This window comes from Conger conger, chromosome 18 (genome assembly GCF_963514075.1).
Source record: "Conger conger chromosome 18, fConCon1.1, whole genome shotgun sequence".
In the NCBI taxonomy this organism is placed as follows: Eukaryota; Metazoa; Chordata; class Actinopteri; order Anguilliformes; family Congridae; genus Conger; species Conger conger.
In genome coordinates, this window is record NC_083777.1 from 5,151,722 (window position 1) to 5,168,843 (window position 17,122).

Here is a 17,122-nt window from a genome sequence, read left to right on the forward strand (position 1 = left end):
TAGCTGTGCAGCACTAAAAAATCACTTTAATGAAACACTTACATTTTAAGACTGTGGCTTCAATTTTAATGTATGTGGCTAGACAGCAGACAAAACAAATATTACTGTTTTAGTAAAATTGCAAGTGTGCTCTCTTAAGAAAAAACAAAAATAGAAAAATGTGGGCAATAGATTTAGCCGAGTGCCTGTGAACTGTTTAATGAGTTGACTGAGGCTCTCCTGAATTAAGGAGAAATTACACGTTTGGTAAACCTCGGAGAGGGCCGGTGGAAGTCATTCCCTTTCCATCTTGGGAGCATTATAACAAACCTGGCCCTTGCCGCACCCCAGACAAGCTTTCTTGGCCTCGGTTCTATTAGCCTTCTGGCAGAAGCGAGGAGCTAAGTGGACATAGCATGTCTTGTGCCGTGCCGCAGTAAATTGGGAACAGAAGTGTGAGCGGCCATTACACATTCTCTGCATTTCTTTGCTGTAGTCATTTAGCTCATGGGCCGGGTTATCTCCGCAAGAGAGCTTCACTCATACAGCACGGCCTTGAGTAGCTCTATTATTAACGGCACGGGAAGCCTTGATTGAGCCTGCTGTAGTCAACCAGGAAACGCTAATGCCCTGTGCATGTGAGCGATGTCTCTGCAGTAAACATGTAATAAGAAGGAGGCGTGAGTCGGCTCGGTGTTTAGATTCTGTTTAGACGCTGTTTTAAATGCTCAATGTTACAAACTTTGCCTTTAAACGGGGAAAGCCGTGAGTGTAATCGAGGGTGATGAATTGTGCCTAGATAGCTACATATAGTGTAAAGAGGTCCCAGTGCTTACATTTTTTTGGCTTTCATTCTGCTTTTCCAATGGCCTTTGGTGCATGGTTGGACAGTGGTTGCACGCAGTATTATTAAATATGCAAGTTGAACACATACTTAATTGCATGCAACCACTAATATTGTATTGTACCATGAATTGTATCTAGTAAATCCAAAATTGTTTCTTAACAAATCCAACTATTTGTATTTTGAGTCTACTTAATAGTGCAACCACAATCAAATAGTCCTAGATATGTAGTGTTGGGCAAAGCTAATTACATTTTCCAGTACTGTGCCGTGTGTAAAAATCAACTGTTTCCAAAATAAAATAGAATTGTGGGCCTTTCTATATTGGCATAAATGTCAAATTGTTAGACTGTTTCACCACCACAAACTGTATGAAAACCTATATTTGCATAAATGTAAAATCAGAGCAATAGTATGCAGCCAGATCAGGTTAAAGTTTCAGGAAAAAGTTTGAGCTAACCACACCAAAAAGAAATATATAAATAAATGACATCAATGAGTCAAACATATTGTCCAAACAAAAACTTTGGAATTGAATTAAATTGTTTTCATATTAGATTGTTTTCCTTTTGTTTCCTATTATTTTTTTATTTTTCTGTTGAAAATCATTCTTTCAGCCAAGTGACCTTGACCCTGGTGGGCGGGGTTTCGAAGAGCGGGTTATGATGGGGGCATGGTTTCCCTTCAGTGACAGTCTATGGCTGTGTTGCCGCAGAAACCGCATACTAGCATGCTAAAGCCCGCGTCTACATCCAGTCAGTGCAGCGGCTCTCCATTTCCCCATAGGCTATAATGAAGATATAGTTTAGCATTTTTTCTGCAAAACTAAGGGGTTTACAGTCAAAACCTGCCCCCACAGTGCATATATTATATGCATAATATATGAGAATCGTTGTATGATTTTACTTGACACGATTTGTTGGTTAATTCGTAGAGGTTGCGAAATATTGACTCGCATGATGACAGCTTGTAGTATGATGATGCTCATGTATTCAGCAAATTTGGACGGTTTGCTATGTAATTAGCTAGCGGCCGCTAATATAGGATTACGGTACCATCAGATGCTAACAGCCATGTGCACTTTGAGTAGCCGATAGGTGGCTAGCTGGCTACACTGCAGCTGCAGCCAAAGCACATTGTGCCATTAAAATATTATACGACATGGTAACTCCGTGTCGCAAGTGTCCCCCTCTTCTGCTTAAGTCGGCAACAAAAAAAGGCAATTTCCTGAAACTGCCGTTTGCCTCGTACACCAGAAGGAAAAACAGCTGTCAAAAGCCCAGAATTCCCAATCAGCAAGTTTTTATATGCTTCCCTTCTTATATGCAGTAGGTTGTTTCACTCAATCTTCACGGTTGGAAAAACAGTATAAACTATGGTGTGTTAGCAGTGTCATCGAGCTGTAATCACTGTGGCCTTGGAGCGGTAGTAAAATGTAATGATTATAACATGCCACTGGCACGGAAACAGGAGCCCAGTCACAACGCCACATCCAGGGGCTGCCTTTTCACAACTGCTCATTTTCACAGGGACATTTTCTGGTGAGGCAGTTTCAAGGAGGGAGGGAGGGAGGGAGGGAGGGAGGGAGAAGGAGAGAGCGATGGAGGGAGGATAGAGAGAGAGAGGGAGGGAGAGAAAGAAAAGGGAGGGAGAGAGGGAAAGAGGGAGAGAGAGGGTGAAAGAGGGAGGGAGAGGGATGGAGAAAAAGAGAGGGAGGGAGAGATAGTTTTCTTGTATCATGCCAGGAGTATTTTGCGCAGAGTGAATATTGGCGAGTCTTTGCTCTGATGGAGGGACCAGGCAGGATTACTCAGACACTTGGTGCTGCAGAGATAAACGGAGACTGGTGTCTGTGAGCGCTCGCACACCGATAATTCAACTTGACATTTAATGCAACTCAATCGGCAGTCAATAAAGGGATTGAGAACAAGGGAAAAGTGTTAGAATGCAGCAACCCACTGACTCCTCTCACCGCGATGGACTGAACTCCGCGGAAAGATAATTGCAGTTGGGACGAATAGGCCAGCAGAGGCAATGCTGCAATCTAAAGAGAAATAAAAGCTTTGCAGCTCTGTTATATATTTATATGTGTACTATTTGAGTGCTGTGAAGCTTTTACAACTTTTCTCTTTAGTTCATTCTGAGGGAATTGGTTAAACGCTTTAAAGCCCCTTACATTTTGGGGAACAAAATGCTCACCTGTCATGGAGTGGATTAAATAAATCCCTTTATCTCCAAAACTAGAAAAAAAAAATCCAGATGTGGTGGACTGAGGCTTGAAATAAGGTGCACTGTTTTACAAAATTAATTAAATCTGATCTTATTAAGGTCTCACTTACTAAACATACAGGAAATGTAGATTTAAAAAGTCGTATCAACAGATAAATGAAATAACTTCAAATTATTTTTTTATTTCTTGGTAGTTTCCTTGTTGCAGATGTTTGAAATGAAAAAAATTCTGTCTTCCCCTTTTCACAGTGTCTGCGGTTGGGAGATATGTACAGCTGAATCTGGAGAGTTCAGATGGGGAATTGGGAGGAAATTTGGAGGGGTTGTTATGGAAAGATGGGCACTGAATCAGTCTCAAACCGAATTATCCTTAAAGCTGAATGTGCAGGTTGGGGCAGAATGGGATCGGGGGGTAAAAGATGAACCAGAGACAGCAGGGTTGTGTTCTTTGTTCTTTGTCTTTTGTGTTATCTTTGAGAAATGAGTGTCCCGGTTCATCCGGCTGCCCCCGCCAAGCTTTTCCCTGATCAACGAGGGTAGTCAGCGCAGATTGAGTGGCTGACTAGACTCCAGTCTCCCCTGGTCACCAGCGTTGGAAACCCAATAAACCACTCTGGTCCTGATTAAAGTCTGCCCGTGAGACAGTCCACAGCCGGATTATTGCACATCAGAATCAGTGACTCTTATCTCCAGATGAGTTATCCTTCAAGGACTGCCCTGCCCCCCATTAAAAACACCAGTATACAGCATATTCAGACATCTCAGCTCCCTTCCTTTGGAAGGGTGTCCAGACCCTTGTTGCAGCCATAGCTATGGCCGTTTTTTAACTGCCATTTTGTGAGAGGATGGGCTTGTATCCTTTGGCTTCTATGCTTTAAAATTGATTGATAGACAAGCCTTTCATCGTTGCAATCGCCTGACCACTGTCATCGTCTGATCATGTGGTCTCTCAGGCCAGAGTGCCATTCTTCATGTGCTGTGTTTTTGTATTTATAAGTGCATTCTGTGTTGTGTAAAAAGCTCTGTAATAGAAGATGCTCAGCAGTTGTTTTTGAAAAGCTGTAATGTCATTATTTGACTCTGGCAGGAGTTGGTGATTTTTTGGCAGGAGGGACCTTGCTTTTGAGCAGGATTGCAGTTGGCATTTACATACTGGGAGATTTTTCAAAGCGTTTCATTCGGAGTCCCTGGAGGTCTTGTGGCAGTTTAAAATGTAAATGTTCTCTCTCTCTCTCGCTCTCTCTCTCCCTCTCTCCCTATCTCTCCCTCTCTCTCTCTCTCTCTCTCTCTCTCTCTCTCTCTCTCTCTCTCTCTCTCTCACACACACACATAGTTTACAGTATATTGGAAAAAATATGATAAATATTTATCTTACAAAATTCATGACTAACATATTTCCAATCCACTCAAAGCATTTCAGGGTGTTATTGTTTATTGGAACATGGTAGCTATATCATGAATAAAGCTGTTAATTTGCATATGCAAACATTTGCTGACAAAAATATTATGGGTCTGCAGTGATGTTTAAACTTGCAGGTCATAAAGTACATCATACGAGAAAAAATCAAAATAAAAATATTAAAAATAATGCTGTTTGCTATGTACTGCCTTCCCCTGGTAACTCATGGAGTTCCTTGGATAATATGTCATTGGTGCAACTCCAAGGGCTATTGATGAATTGATTTGCTGTTCATTCTTAGTGTATAAAACAGTTTAAAGGAAACAATTGTCCATATATTCTGTTAAAAGATATTGAAACGTTAAATTAAAATCCATACTTATCCCAACAACTGCAATTATGTAAAATAATTTACATGCATTCCAGCTTCCTTCATCATTCACGTTGTTTTTATCTCATGGCTGATACGAATGGTAGACAAGGAGGATCTTTGAAAAGTCAGATATTTATTCTTGCAGCCTCTCTTGTTCCACAGCATTTAATGACATGTCTGCTTTCTTAAAATATGTTGTCAGGCCCTCTCTTTGATATGTCAATTCAAGTATTTTGTTCAAAGGGTTGACCTTTTCAAAGCCACACTTTGAAATGATGAGTTGGTTGCTGCGGCTGACAAAGTCTATCACCGTCAACCGGAGGACATGCCCAGATCCTCCACCTTTAAGTCGAGTGGCTTCTATCTCTCGCTGTCAATCATGTGGCAGCTTTTCCATGATAGACGGCGATGTCTGAAAAGGACAGAGGTGTAGGTCTCAGTTTCAGCATCAGACAGGTGAAGGTGGGACATTCGGACATGACAACTGCTCTTCTGGACAAGTACTGTAAGACACTGGCCCTGTGCCTGATATTCGGTAAAAATACTTTAATTGTATTTGATAAAAACTAGATCTCCTTCCATACTGTGACAGTGGACTCAGGAACCCCACCACAAATGAAAAAGGAAGAAGAATGATATAGCATGGTTTGTTTTTATTCATATAAATCAGGCGAGATGCGGTGTGAAAGGGAAGGGGGTGGTTATATGATGTATCACTGGTTTAAATTTTAATAACAAACTGACACAGGGTCTGCCTCGGAGAGAAATGTGAGAGAAATGTGACTGGCGTGAAATGATTCAAGATATTAATCAGACTCAATCCTCCCGCACACTGCACTAAAGAATAAATAAGCGCTATCTAAATCGCACCAACAAATGCTTTTGTCTGCATATTGAATACCTCCCCAGGATCTTGTGTCATGATTAAGGGGCTTAGACACAAATGTGTTCCCTTATTCGTATTTAGCTTCAAATGTGTAGTCACGGGCTGATCCAAATGCACTTCAACAAATTATGCTAATTTTTTTTTTTGTACTTTAACTGCCCTTTTTCTTTGTTCTTTGGAGATGGTAGGGATGCATAAAGTATGCATTTTCCAATTTGTTGGATAACTGACTTAATTGTTCCACCAATACATGTAGCACATACCAGCTGGTTCACCTGACCTGATGAACCCAATATACAAAAATAATTTCTTATTTGCTGAAAATAGCATTTTTTTTTTTTTTTTACTAATGTCATATTTTAATAAATGATTTTGATCCATGTGTGCAGCGCTCATTAAATTTGTTACTTTGATACTCTGATGAAAATGACACATAAAGAAGAAGTCTTCATGTGTGGGTAACTGGTGAAAGATGTCAGAGCAGCAGCTGTTGTTCGCTTCTCACTGTGTGCGGTGTGTCCAGCCATTTTAGGTTAGATAGCTGTGGATTCAACATGGTCCTGGGGTTGAATTCTGGCCAGCCATTCAAGAAAAAAATGTTTTTTCAAAGGTGCCAATAATTCTGGCACTGATTAAATATACACTCACTTTATTCGGTATTCATTACTTATTTTTTAGACTTCTGCTGCTATAGCCTATCCACTTAGAGTTATGATGTGTTGTGTGGTCAGAGATGCTCTTCTGCATACCACTGTTGTAATGTGTGCTTATTTGTGTTACTGTCAGCTTTGACCAGCCTGGCCATTCTCCTCTGACGTCTCTCATTAACAAAGCTGCTGCTCACTGGATTATTATTTTTTTTGCAGCATTCTTTGCAAAGAGACTAGTGTGCGTGAAAATCCCAGGAGATCAGCAGTTTCAAAGATACTCTGCCACCAACAATCATTCCATCGTCAAAGTCATTTAGATAATTTCCCCCCATTCTGATGGTTGATGTGAACAATAACTGAAGCCCCTGACCCATATCTACATGATTGTATGCATTGCACTGCTGCCACACAATTGGTTGAGTAGATGATCGCATGAATACGTAGGTGTAATAAAGTAAAAATGTTCCTAATAAAGTGCTCGGTGAGTGTATTACATACTTTATGTGAAATACCCCCTTATGGGGCCTGCAGCTGTGCACAGCCTAGATCACTGACTGGTTCTGAGGCTCTTTAATTACTCCAGCCCCCACGGCAGTGACTCAGGTGTGTGCAGTTACCCTCTTAATAAGCCGGGAAAAGGACCACCTGCTTCTCAACTGGCTGCCATTGTGGCTCTGCTGTGAATTTAGTCTCTGCCCGGAGATTCTGGGAGGGTGGCCTTATTGTGTTTGGTTGAAGTGGATGGAAAAAAACTAAAATGTGAGAATACACAAGTGTTAGAATTTTTATTTTTTAGCGGAATATATTACATTATTGGCGTTTGGTAGACGCTCTTATCCAGAGCAATATACAGTCGATTAGACTAAGCAGGAGACAATCCTCCCGTGTAGCGACGCAGGGTTAAGGGCCTTGCTGAAGGGCCCGATGGCTGTGTGGATCTTATTGTGGCTACACCGGGATTAGAACCACCGACCTTGCGGGTCGCAGTCATTTACCTTAACCACTACGCTACAGGCCGCCCTATATGTACTATATATACTTTAGGACGTGTCCGTATGGTTATGAACAATTGAAAACATTGTGGAAAAAGAAAATTTTTAATTTGTCTTTAACTTAACTGTAGTGTTTTGAATCAAATGTATCTGCATCAATTCCAAGTCCATCCATCCATCCATCCATTATTTTATCCTGAACAGGGAGCCTATCCCAGCATAAATTGGGTGAAAGGCAGCAATACACCCTGCTACCCACTGCACCATCCGTGCCACCCAATCCCAAGTCTTCCCTGCTAGTAGTCAGTGTAGACCACCCCCTGCTTGGCCGGGGGTCCTGCTCCATGTTCTAGGAGCAGAAGGCCTCTCTCCGTCACTGTTCATGTGACAGACTCAGTATGGCAACTGACTGTCACAAAGTGTGTTTTGTGCCAGTGTGTTATGTCTAATGGCTCTGCCCTGAATTTAATTACCCTGGCTCTGCTCTGGGTGTTATTATCCACGCCGGCAGTTACAGATGCACTCTGTGGCATCTGTTGCCTGGGTACACGGTGAGAGGAAGCTGCCCACCTCACTGATGGTTCTGGCTGGCTGCTGTTTGGGTTTGACTGTAGGCCCGTTAACTGTACAGGGACCGGTAATGAGCTGGTCGGGTTTGGACTGAGCTAGATGGATTTGTTGCGATTGTACCAGGAAATGTGGAGAGAAAAATATATATATTGTCGAGAGACGCTGCCATTCAACAAACACTGATGATGCATTGGGATTGCTTTTGTGCTCAAAATGTGACTGATTCAAAGGCACATCAGTGTAGAAACTAAACACACTGCCAGATGAAGAGGAGATATTACATTTACATCATTGGCAATCATTACAGCAAAAAAGTTGTGTCCTCAATGAATTTTTAAAAAGCAGTTAGATGCCTGTATACTGCGGCCTGTAGTGGTTAAGGTAAATGACTGGGACACGCAAGGTCAGTGGTTCTAATCCTGGTGTAGCCACAATAAGATCTGCACAGCCGTTGGGCCCTTGAGCAAGGCCCTTAACCCTGCATTGCTCCAGGGGAGGATTGTCTCCTGCTTAGTCTAATCAACTGTACGTCGCTCTGGATAAGAGCGTCTGCCAAATGCCTGTAATGTAATGTAATATCTTTTTTTGTTGTTTTTTTGTCCTGTGGCAATACAACTTACACTAAACAACAAACCCAAATGAACCAAAAGGTGAATCTGTCACCTTATTGTGCTGTTTCCGTGGAAACGCTTGCCTTCACCTGTCTGCCCACAGAGGCCCAGCAGCGTAATGCTTTCCTCTGGCAGTGCTCCACCAATCAGGGATGAGTAATTACCACACTGGCCAATGAGTGGTGGTTTGTAATTAGTCTGACATTAACTCTCTCAGCCTTGGCTTCTGTACTTAGCTTGCCAGGCCCTTTGGACAGAATGCAAGTCTTAAAATTGCTTAAGTAATCATTCTAAACAGTCCTGTACATATGCAGAGATGTTTTCCATAAAGTTTCTTCTGAAGAAATATGTATAATATCACAAAACACAGATATAGTTCAATGTAGCCTGTATGTGGTTATACTACATTTCATTTTCAAGTGTATTTTATAACATTAATACCACAGGCAAATTAGCTGTATTTATTTTATTGAAGTTCCTTTCACCCGAGCGCCTTGATCTCATTAATGTTTCACCTCTGAGGAGCACACGTTGCATTCACGTACATCTTCATAAACACTCAAAGTGCACGACGTCTCAAAAAAGATCACATGGGTAGAAGGCTCTGTGCTATTCTGTTTGACTCAATTTTCAAGTGAAATAAACAAGAATTGCTGTGTTTTATAACATTATTAAACATGTAATGGCAAAAAGAAATATATATATATACGATATAAAAACAACGAAAAACTTTGCATCTGCATAATATATATGTGTTGAGAAGAACAGTGAAATGTTTCAATATTGTGTTGCTCGGTTGTAAAACATACATATATCCACACTCAGATATGAAGCAACAGTGGAGGCACATTTTTGTTCTGTAAGGACCAAGCTTCCCAAATGTACCCTGAAAGTACAATAATGTTCTCTTTGGATATAAATTGGCATGTTTTCCAAGCAAAAAAGGTACAAATTAATTACATATTTCTAGCTACGGGCACAATTTTATGTACCTACTGTATAGGGTACCACCCCAGCGATAAAAAGGTTTTACCTTTTCGGCACTTTTCGTACCTTTATTGTGCAGTTAATCCAGCAAATACAGTATGTTCCCTGATGTATATAATATCAGATATAACTTTTGTTGTTTCTTTTATGTGTAGTGTTCTGTACTGAAATGTGCTTTTTGCGTGTGCAGTTGAGGAGCTGTAGCTCTGTGAGTGTAGAGATGTGTGGGCGATGGTGAATGAGGAAGTGTCATGCACACGTGTGAGGTGTGAGATTAATGAACCTGCGCGATGTCAGCCCTGTGAAGATCTAAGACATCACATCTGTCACGTGAACTCACGTCAGACGTGTCAACCGCGTGCGTGTGTTCACCTGTCCTGCACGAGAACGGAGACTGTGCTTTATATTCGGAGCACGCTCTTCTGAAAGATGAACCCACACTCATATTCCCTCCCCCTATTCTGTTTGTATTTTTGCCTTTCCGTGAACTGTGGGTGAGGAAACTCGGAGTGACTGTAGGAGAATGTTGCAGATCTCAATTTCCTTTTTAGGATTGATATTTCATGTTGTCAGTTTGATCCATTTCATTATTTTAATGTACTTTGAAATACTGGATATCTTATCTTTTTTCTTGGCAAAATTATATGAGCTAGCTTAGTGTTTTTGTTTATGGGACCTCTATGTCCTGCGTCATATATACAACAAATAACTTTCTGAAATGTAAATTTGAATTTAGGCATGTTTGTTATTGAGCCTGTACATACAACAGAAATTGTAAACAGAAGAATAGTTTTAAATGGTTTGCGTGTAACTACATTGCACTCAGTTGAAAGCTCAGTAATTTAGCCGAACGCATATCACCATTAAAAATCTTACTTCGCACTTCTGGATTCTTAATATAGGCTGCCATGGCCAGTAGCATCAGTAGCAGGGGGGTGGTCATTGGCTGTAGCTCCGTCCAGAGAGAGGCAAAGGCAGAGATGTCTCATAGCAGGCAGGCATCCCTGGCCATTCGGTCTCCATTCATATCCGTTTAATGATAAACATAAAAGCGAAATATAATCTGCCGTGAAAAGCCTCAGATGAAGCACGCTTTAATGCCGTACAATAATTTATTATGTGCCACGTCCCTCGGTGGGGCTGCGGTATGAAATGGCCGCTATAAAATGTAAATGGGATTCCGGCCCGATGGTCATCCTGTGGCGACCTGCGGCTCACCGAACCTCTTTCATCACGCTTCTCGCCATCTGGCCGCCCGCGAGTCTGCCGCTTCAGACAAGCCCCGAGCCGTTTATTTATTCATCATCTCAGCCCCTTCAGACTAGCCCTAAGCATCTTATTCATGCATTATTTCTGCATGTGTGTTTCACACTCTAAGTGTGAGAGGCAGTCGGCATGTTTTTTCAATCAAGCCCCTAAAGACATTTAATTAATTATTAATAAATAAAGAAAACCCGCATTATTTCAGTTCCACTTGAAGATATCGCCTTGAACTATTTATAGACGTCTGTCTGTTTATCCGCGAAGGGTCTTCTGTTTGATTCGGTTCTACGTTACCCGGTGGCTGCGAACTAAATTGATTTCTGCATTCTCAATAGCAGTCATTTTATCATTCCGGACATTGCTCCCATTAGAAATACGGAGGGTGGCATTTCTTTCTGTGCAATTGTGATCTTCAGAGGAGCCATTATCCATTGTCTCAGTAACGCATGTCCCTCTGGTAAAGATGTGTTTTCCTAAGAAGCTGTTTGGTGAAGGAAGAAAGCACATAGATCAATGCAGCCACTGAGTTTGGGAGAGATTTATTCAAGTCATTTCTCTTTTAAGATCACTGGACTCATGCTATGACCAGCATGACCACCGTGAAAATTGAGCTGGTCAAGCTGGTCGGACTCAGTCAGCCATCTTGTGTCATTGCTGCGGACGACACATCGCGCTCTTAGACCCCGTTGGGCTCTCAGGCTCAGGACAGGGGCCCGTTTGTTTCAGAAGGAGAGCGGTGTCATGTCGTTCAGAGAGAGCTGCGTGAGCGTTTAAGTTTGTCTGGGGAAATGACCCTAAATTAAGCCCAGTCGGAGGTTCCTTGGCTCTCCTCCAGCCAGGAAACGAATCCTTACGCACGTGTCCAGATTTAATATCTGCCTCCTCGCAACACTCGGCGTGAGAGGCAGTCTGCAAAATTCGAGGAACTTAAGAACAGCTGTTTTCACCAGTAGGCATTTGGGGGGATCACAGTGCCAGGGAAATGGGAGATCATCCCAACCTGTGAACATTCGAGAGTGAAGCAGGTACATTAATGGCATTAGTGCATTCATGTATTTGGATACAAAGCAATGTGTGATCCTGAATGTTACCCCAAAGTGGGAAGTCCAGGGGTCAGAAAAGGGTGCTTCTTCCACCCACAAACTGAGCTTATTTCACAAATTAGTTCTACCTACCTCCTGGACAGTTGTGCTAATTAGGCAACATAATACTGGGGTGAATTTGCATTCTGAATCTGGATTTTGCACCTTTCATGATTCCAAATTCTCTCACTTCTAAACTAAATAAACAAATGGAAAATAAATAATGAGAATTAACCCAGAATGAACATATTTGGTACTGTATATGTTCAGGATGAACCCCAGATTGTTTGTTTGATGGTTTACATCATTGCTCTGGTGCCCATTTGAATGCGTGTGCACACACACACACACAAGCATACACACACTCAGGCAGTCACACATACACACACACACACACACACACACACTCACGCATACACACACACACAAGCATACGCACACATACACATATACAGCAGGATATAGCAGGAAACCCCTGTAGTGCGCTCAATGATATCTACACACTGAGTGTGATGGTTTTCACCCCCGTTGGAGAAACCGTGTATCACCCCATGCAAAGAAGCCCCAGAACAGTTTTCATCTGCTCACACACTCACACACACACACACACACACACTCACCCACGCACACAGACACACACAGACACACACACACACACACACACACACCCACACACACTCACACACACACACGCTCACACACAGACACACACACACATACACTCACCCACACACACACAGACACACACACAGAAGCACAGACACACACACATTCACACACACAGACACACACAATCACACACACACACAGACACACACACACATACACTCACCCACACACACACAGACACACACACAGAAGCACAGACACACACACAGACACACACACACACACATTCACACACACAGACACACACAATCACACACACACACACTCACACTCATAAACTCACACGCACTCTCACACACACACCCACACACACACACACACGGCTGTGCAGGCTCACTCTTTCCAGTTGTATCAATAGCGTTTTTGCAGGCTGCTCTTGCGCTCTTTGTAATTCGCTGCTTCTAAATTTTCAAAGGTGCTATTGAGTCTCATTTGTAATGGCCCTCATCCAATACCTGAATTGGCCTATTAAATGAGCCCGGGTCTATAGCAGGCAGGAAATGAGACAATTAAATTAGACTGGGCCTGTGTAGGAGTCAAGCGCTACATTTACTAAATGATTAAGGAGACGGTGGGCTTTAAGTAACCCAAATTACAACTAACCTTTTACTTGGATGTTATTTGGTGGGGACATGGAGGGGTGGAGGTTTTTTGTGTAAAGTTACAGCAATGGTTTTTAATGCTTACCCAGTGTTTTACGTTTTCTGTGAAATAAAACTGACGTTTTAATGACTTGTTGTTTTGTTTAATTTGCTGAGAGGGAAGAGTTTGTATTTCATTGGTTTCTGATGCTAAACAATCTGTTAGATAAAGTGTTGTTGAGTGTTTGTGGGAAAGAAAAGTTGTGAATGAAAATGCCATTGGTGTTGATTTGCAGCTGTTTGAGTGCGCTGCATTCTAAAGGCAGACGGTGAATTTTGGTTGATTGCTTCAGAAAATCCCAGGCTATTCTCAAAGCAAACGTTTTATTTGCTGATTAATATGAAACGTGCAACTGTGGTGATTGTGTTTTTTTTCTCCTCTGCTGTTGTAGGTTGACCGAGTTATATTCTGTGTTTTCCTGGATACGGACTTCAGGATCTACAAAGAGAAGATGTTCCAGTTCTTTTCCCAAGGTGACCTTTTTACCATTATTCTCTCTTCAATGCTTGTGTCCCAGCTGGTTCCCTGAATATTCCCAGAATATTCCCGCCTGAGTAGTCTTTCAAGATTTAAGATAATCTTTTTACTTTGAAGACCTTGATTTTGAAAATCACAGTAGTTTGAGGCTCAGAGCAGGTTGATGTCTCAAAGGAAGATTTGTGCCAATCCCTGCCATATTTTTCCATACTTATTTCCATTTTACACCTTCAACAGACGACATTAATAGAATAATAATTTTCCAGAATACATTTCTGTTGACAGCCTGCAAGCCTTTATACTGTCTTTGAATGTTGACGTTCTTGTAACTCTATAACTATATTCTTTCATCCAAAATGAGAAACGTTTAATCCAAATCACAAAATGAAACAAAATTCAGTGTTAAAATTGATTGTTTCCACAGGCTGTGTTTTCCCCACACTTCTAATTGTTTATTGTTAATTTATTTATTACTTTAAACAGAAATTTTCAAGCTAAAATACTGTTGGGTAACAGCCAGCAGGAAGTATTACTTGAGCTTGCTAAATTCTAAAAAGAATGATCACACACAGTTCAGCGGTAAAAACCTGTTTAAAACCCGTCCGATTTTTAAACTGGTCTTGGAACCCGTGTCTGTGCGCTGTGACCGGTAAATCCGCGCTGTTGCATTGTGGGAAAGGGAACGGGCGCTGCTCTGCGGACAGGCGCGCGGTGACGAGAGAAACAAACACCGCCTCGCTCACTCGCTCTGCGCTTCGCCGCTCTGGGAGAATCCGAGGGCCGCGGGACGACAGCAGGGGCTGATGGGAATCCGCGGAGGATTCCGCCCGGCCGTCGCCACTCAGCCTGAGCGTTGTGTTAACTCCACCCCACCCCCCCCCCGGCGGAACGCTTCTGTTTACCATTTCCCTGGTGAGGAAGACTCCTCCACGCGTTCGCCCTCCAGTCTCCCCCGAAAGAGAGCGGCAGGACTGCCAGTTCTCTAATTACGCCGCTAGCCTGTGTGAACTCCCAAATTGTTTCCCTCCCGTTCGTATCTCCGTCAGGACATGAGGCATCGGTGTCCTTGTGTTTATAGTCATTTCCAAAGCTCGCAAGCCCAAGCCCAGATAATACAACGCCGCAGTGCAAACACACAATGCATAGACACACGTATAGAAACACACAAGGGTGTACAGAAACGTATCCGTGGCAGCAGACTTGGATTGTAGCCGGCCGTTAAAGAGTGGCATTTCATTTGGTCCCGACTCCCTGTCTTGCAGTGGGAAATCTGTTGTTAATGAGACAGAGGTCGGCGAGGTTGACAACACAGTGCAGAAAAAAATAACAATAGCTTGCGAGAGGAGTGCCCACTGGCTCAGAACTAAATGTCTGTCTTCAACGGGAATATCTGTGTTAAATGTGCTTTTTGACCCTCAGGTCGAGACCATTCATTTTACTTTCTCCCAGGCTCTGAAAATGCTAAATATTCAGGGAGACCACGCGTGATTAATGTCATTCATCACCGCGGTTAAAGTAGCTGAGTTGGTAGCGCTCGCTCACTTGGGTTCAGGTGTTGCTTGGAGGGATTCTCCTGACCCATTTGTCTATGTCTCCTCCTGCTCCCGTGTCACGGGGCCGGGGCGATATATCAGACGTCCGTCTTTCTAAAGTTGCTTCACGTCCTCTTCCTATTATTTTGTGCAGGGGTTTGCAGAAGTGAGGCGATCCATCACATTTCTTTAGATTATCGGGAAAAGTGTGGGAGGGCGAGTGCTTCATTCGATATAACTGCAATGTGCTTCGTAACGTTGTGGAGTGAAATTTAGCCACTGCTGTTTTTTTCTTTGCCAACACCGTCGTTTTTTTCCCCATTAATTTCAGCTGCTTCTGAACTAATAATCATGTGTTGGCAACTACTCCCCTGCCGACCTTATTTGAACTGGAGGAGGATCTCACTCAACAGGTGTGGGGCTGGATTTGCGTTCCTGCTCGGTGGAGACGTTCGCCTCCTGGTCTTCTCATGGTGATGCTCGACACACTTCAGGAATAGGGGAAATGGGCCAGTTACATGTCCCGAAACGCTCAAGATCTTCGCTTCGTACACGTCAGGATCCTTTGGATCAAATCAACACAGTCAACAGCTAATTGCATGTATATTAGGCCCTCAGGCTCTCTGAGACATCAAACCAAACAGCAGATAGGCTTCAGGTTCATATTACGGCTCGTCTCCATGTTGAGAAAAGGGGAAAGGACCATAGTCACATTTTCCTAGAGCTTCTCCATCTCTACAAAGTCTCCCTGAATCAAAGTTGAAGTCTTTCAGCCTTGGTTTAGTCTGTTATGTGGAAAAATATTGAAATATTAAATATTAAATTGAAAGCAGCAAATTCATGCGACTAAACCTGCTTCACCAAATGAGAAGAGAGTACAGAGTACTACATTAATGGAGACTATGGAGACTACGGCCTGCATTCAAGCAACATTTAACCTTGACCTTGACCTCCATATTAATACAGGGGCTACATATATTTTCCTTTATTGGCAGTTTACTGAAATAGTGTTTACTGTCAAACTACATTTGGTGTTACGATGGAAAGCTACAGGACTGCAAGCAGTCAATATTAAACAGGGATTACATTATTGGCATTTGGCAGACGCTCTTATCCAGAGCGACGTACAGTTGATTAGACTAAGCAGAAGACAATCCTCCCCTGGAGCAATGATGGGTTGAGGGCCTTGGGCCCAACAGCTGTGTGGATTTTATTGTGGGTACACCAGGATTAGAACCAGCGACCTTGCATGTCCCAGTCATTTACCTTAACCACTACGCTACAGGCTGCCCGTATTTACTGAGACACAATTTTATTGTAACTGGCAGAAGCCTTCCTGTGGCCTTACATTACTGGGTCTTTACAACAGCTGTCAGGTTTATGAATGTGGCGATATTTTAGCAGAACTTTGAGTTCTCAGTCGGAGGTATCCAGCTCAGGTTCTCACCACGAGGAAGACTTCAGCGGAAAGAAATTCAGGCCTCATTAAACATTAAACGGGAGCCTAGCTGAGCTTGTTTCTTCAGAGCGGAGTAAATGATCCATTGATATGCAAAAGGCCATCAGGGCCTGTACATACGGAGGTGGTTCACTGGGCTCTCCTGTGTTCTGAGGAGTGTTCAGTGTCACGCCAATGACCTCCTGGAACATCCAAGAGAAATGTTCACTGTAAAAAACATATTTTAGCTGACTTTAAGTGAATGTATTAATGTGAAAAATCTGTAGTGCAGAACATAAATGAATGGTAAATGGTTGACATTTATATAGTGCTTTTATCCTGAGCATTTAGGGGTTAGCTATCTTGCTCAGGGACACACACCCAGGGCGGGATCGAACTGCCAGACGACTGCTCTTACCGCCTGAGCCAATGATGCCCCACATACGCCATTTATTTTTCTTTCTTTTGTTTCTTACCGCAGTACAAAACTTTTCCTTTG

The 17,122-nt window shown here is 42.6% G+C and overlaps 1 protein-coding gene across 2 annotated transcripts in view; it reads left to right on the forward strand.

Moving 5' to 3' along the window:
- The window catches only part of macrod2 (mono-ADP ribosylhydrolase 2), a 597,810-nt gene that overhangs the window by 547,218 nt on the left and 33,470 nt on the right, over positions 1–17,122 (forward strand). For both annotated transcript variants that reach the window (XM_061228932.1, XM_061228933.1), the window contains exon 9: positions 13,568–13,649. In XM_061228932.1, coding sequence (XP_061084916.1) covers positions 13,568–13,649 — 82 coding nt within the window. The remainder of the gene's footprint in view (positions 1–13,567; positions 13,650–17,122) is intronic.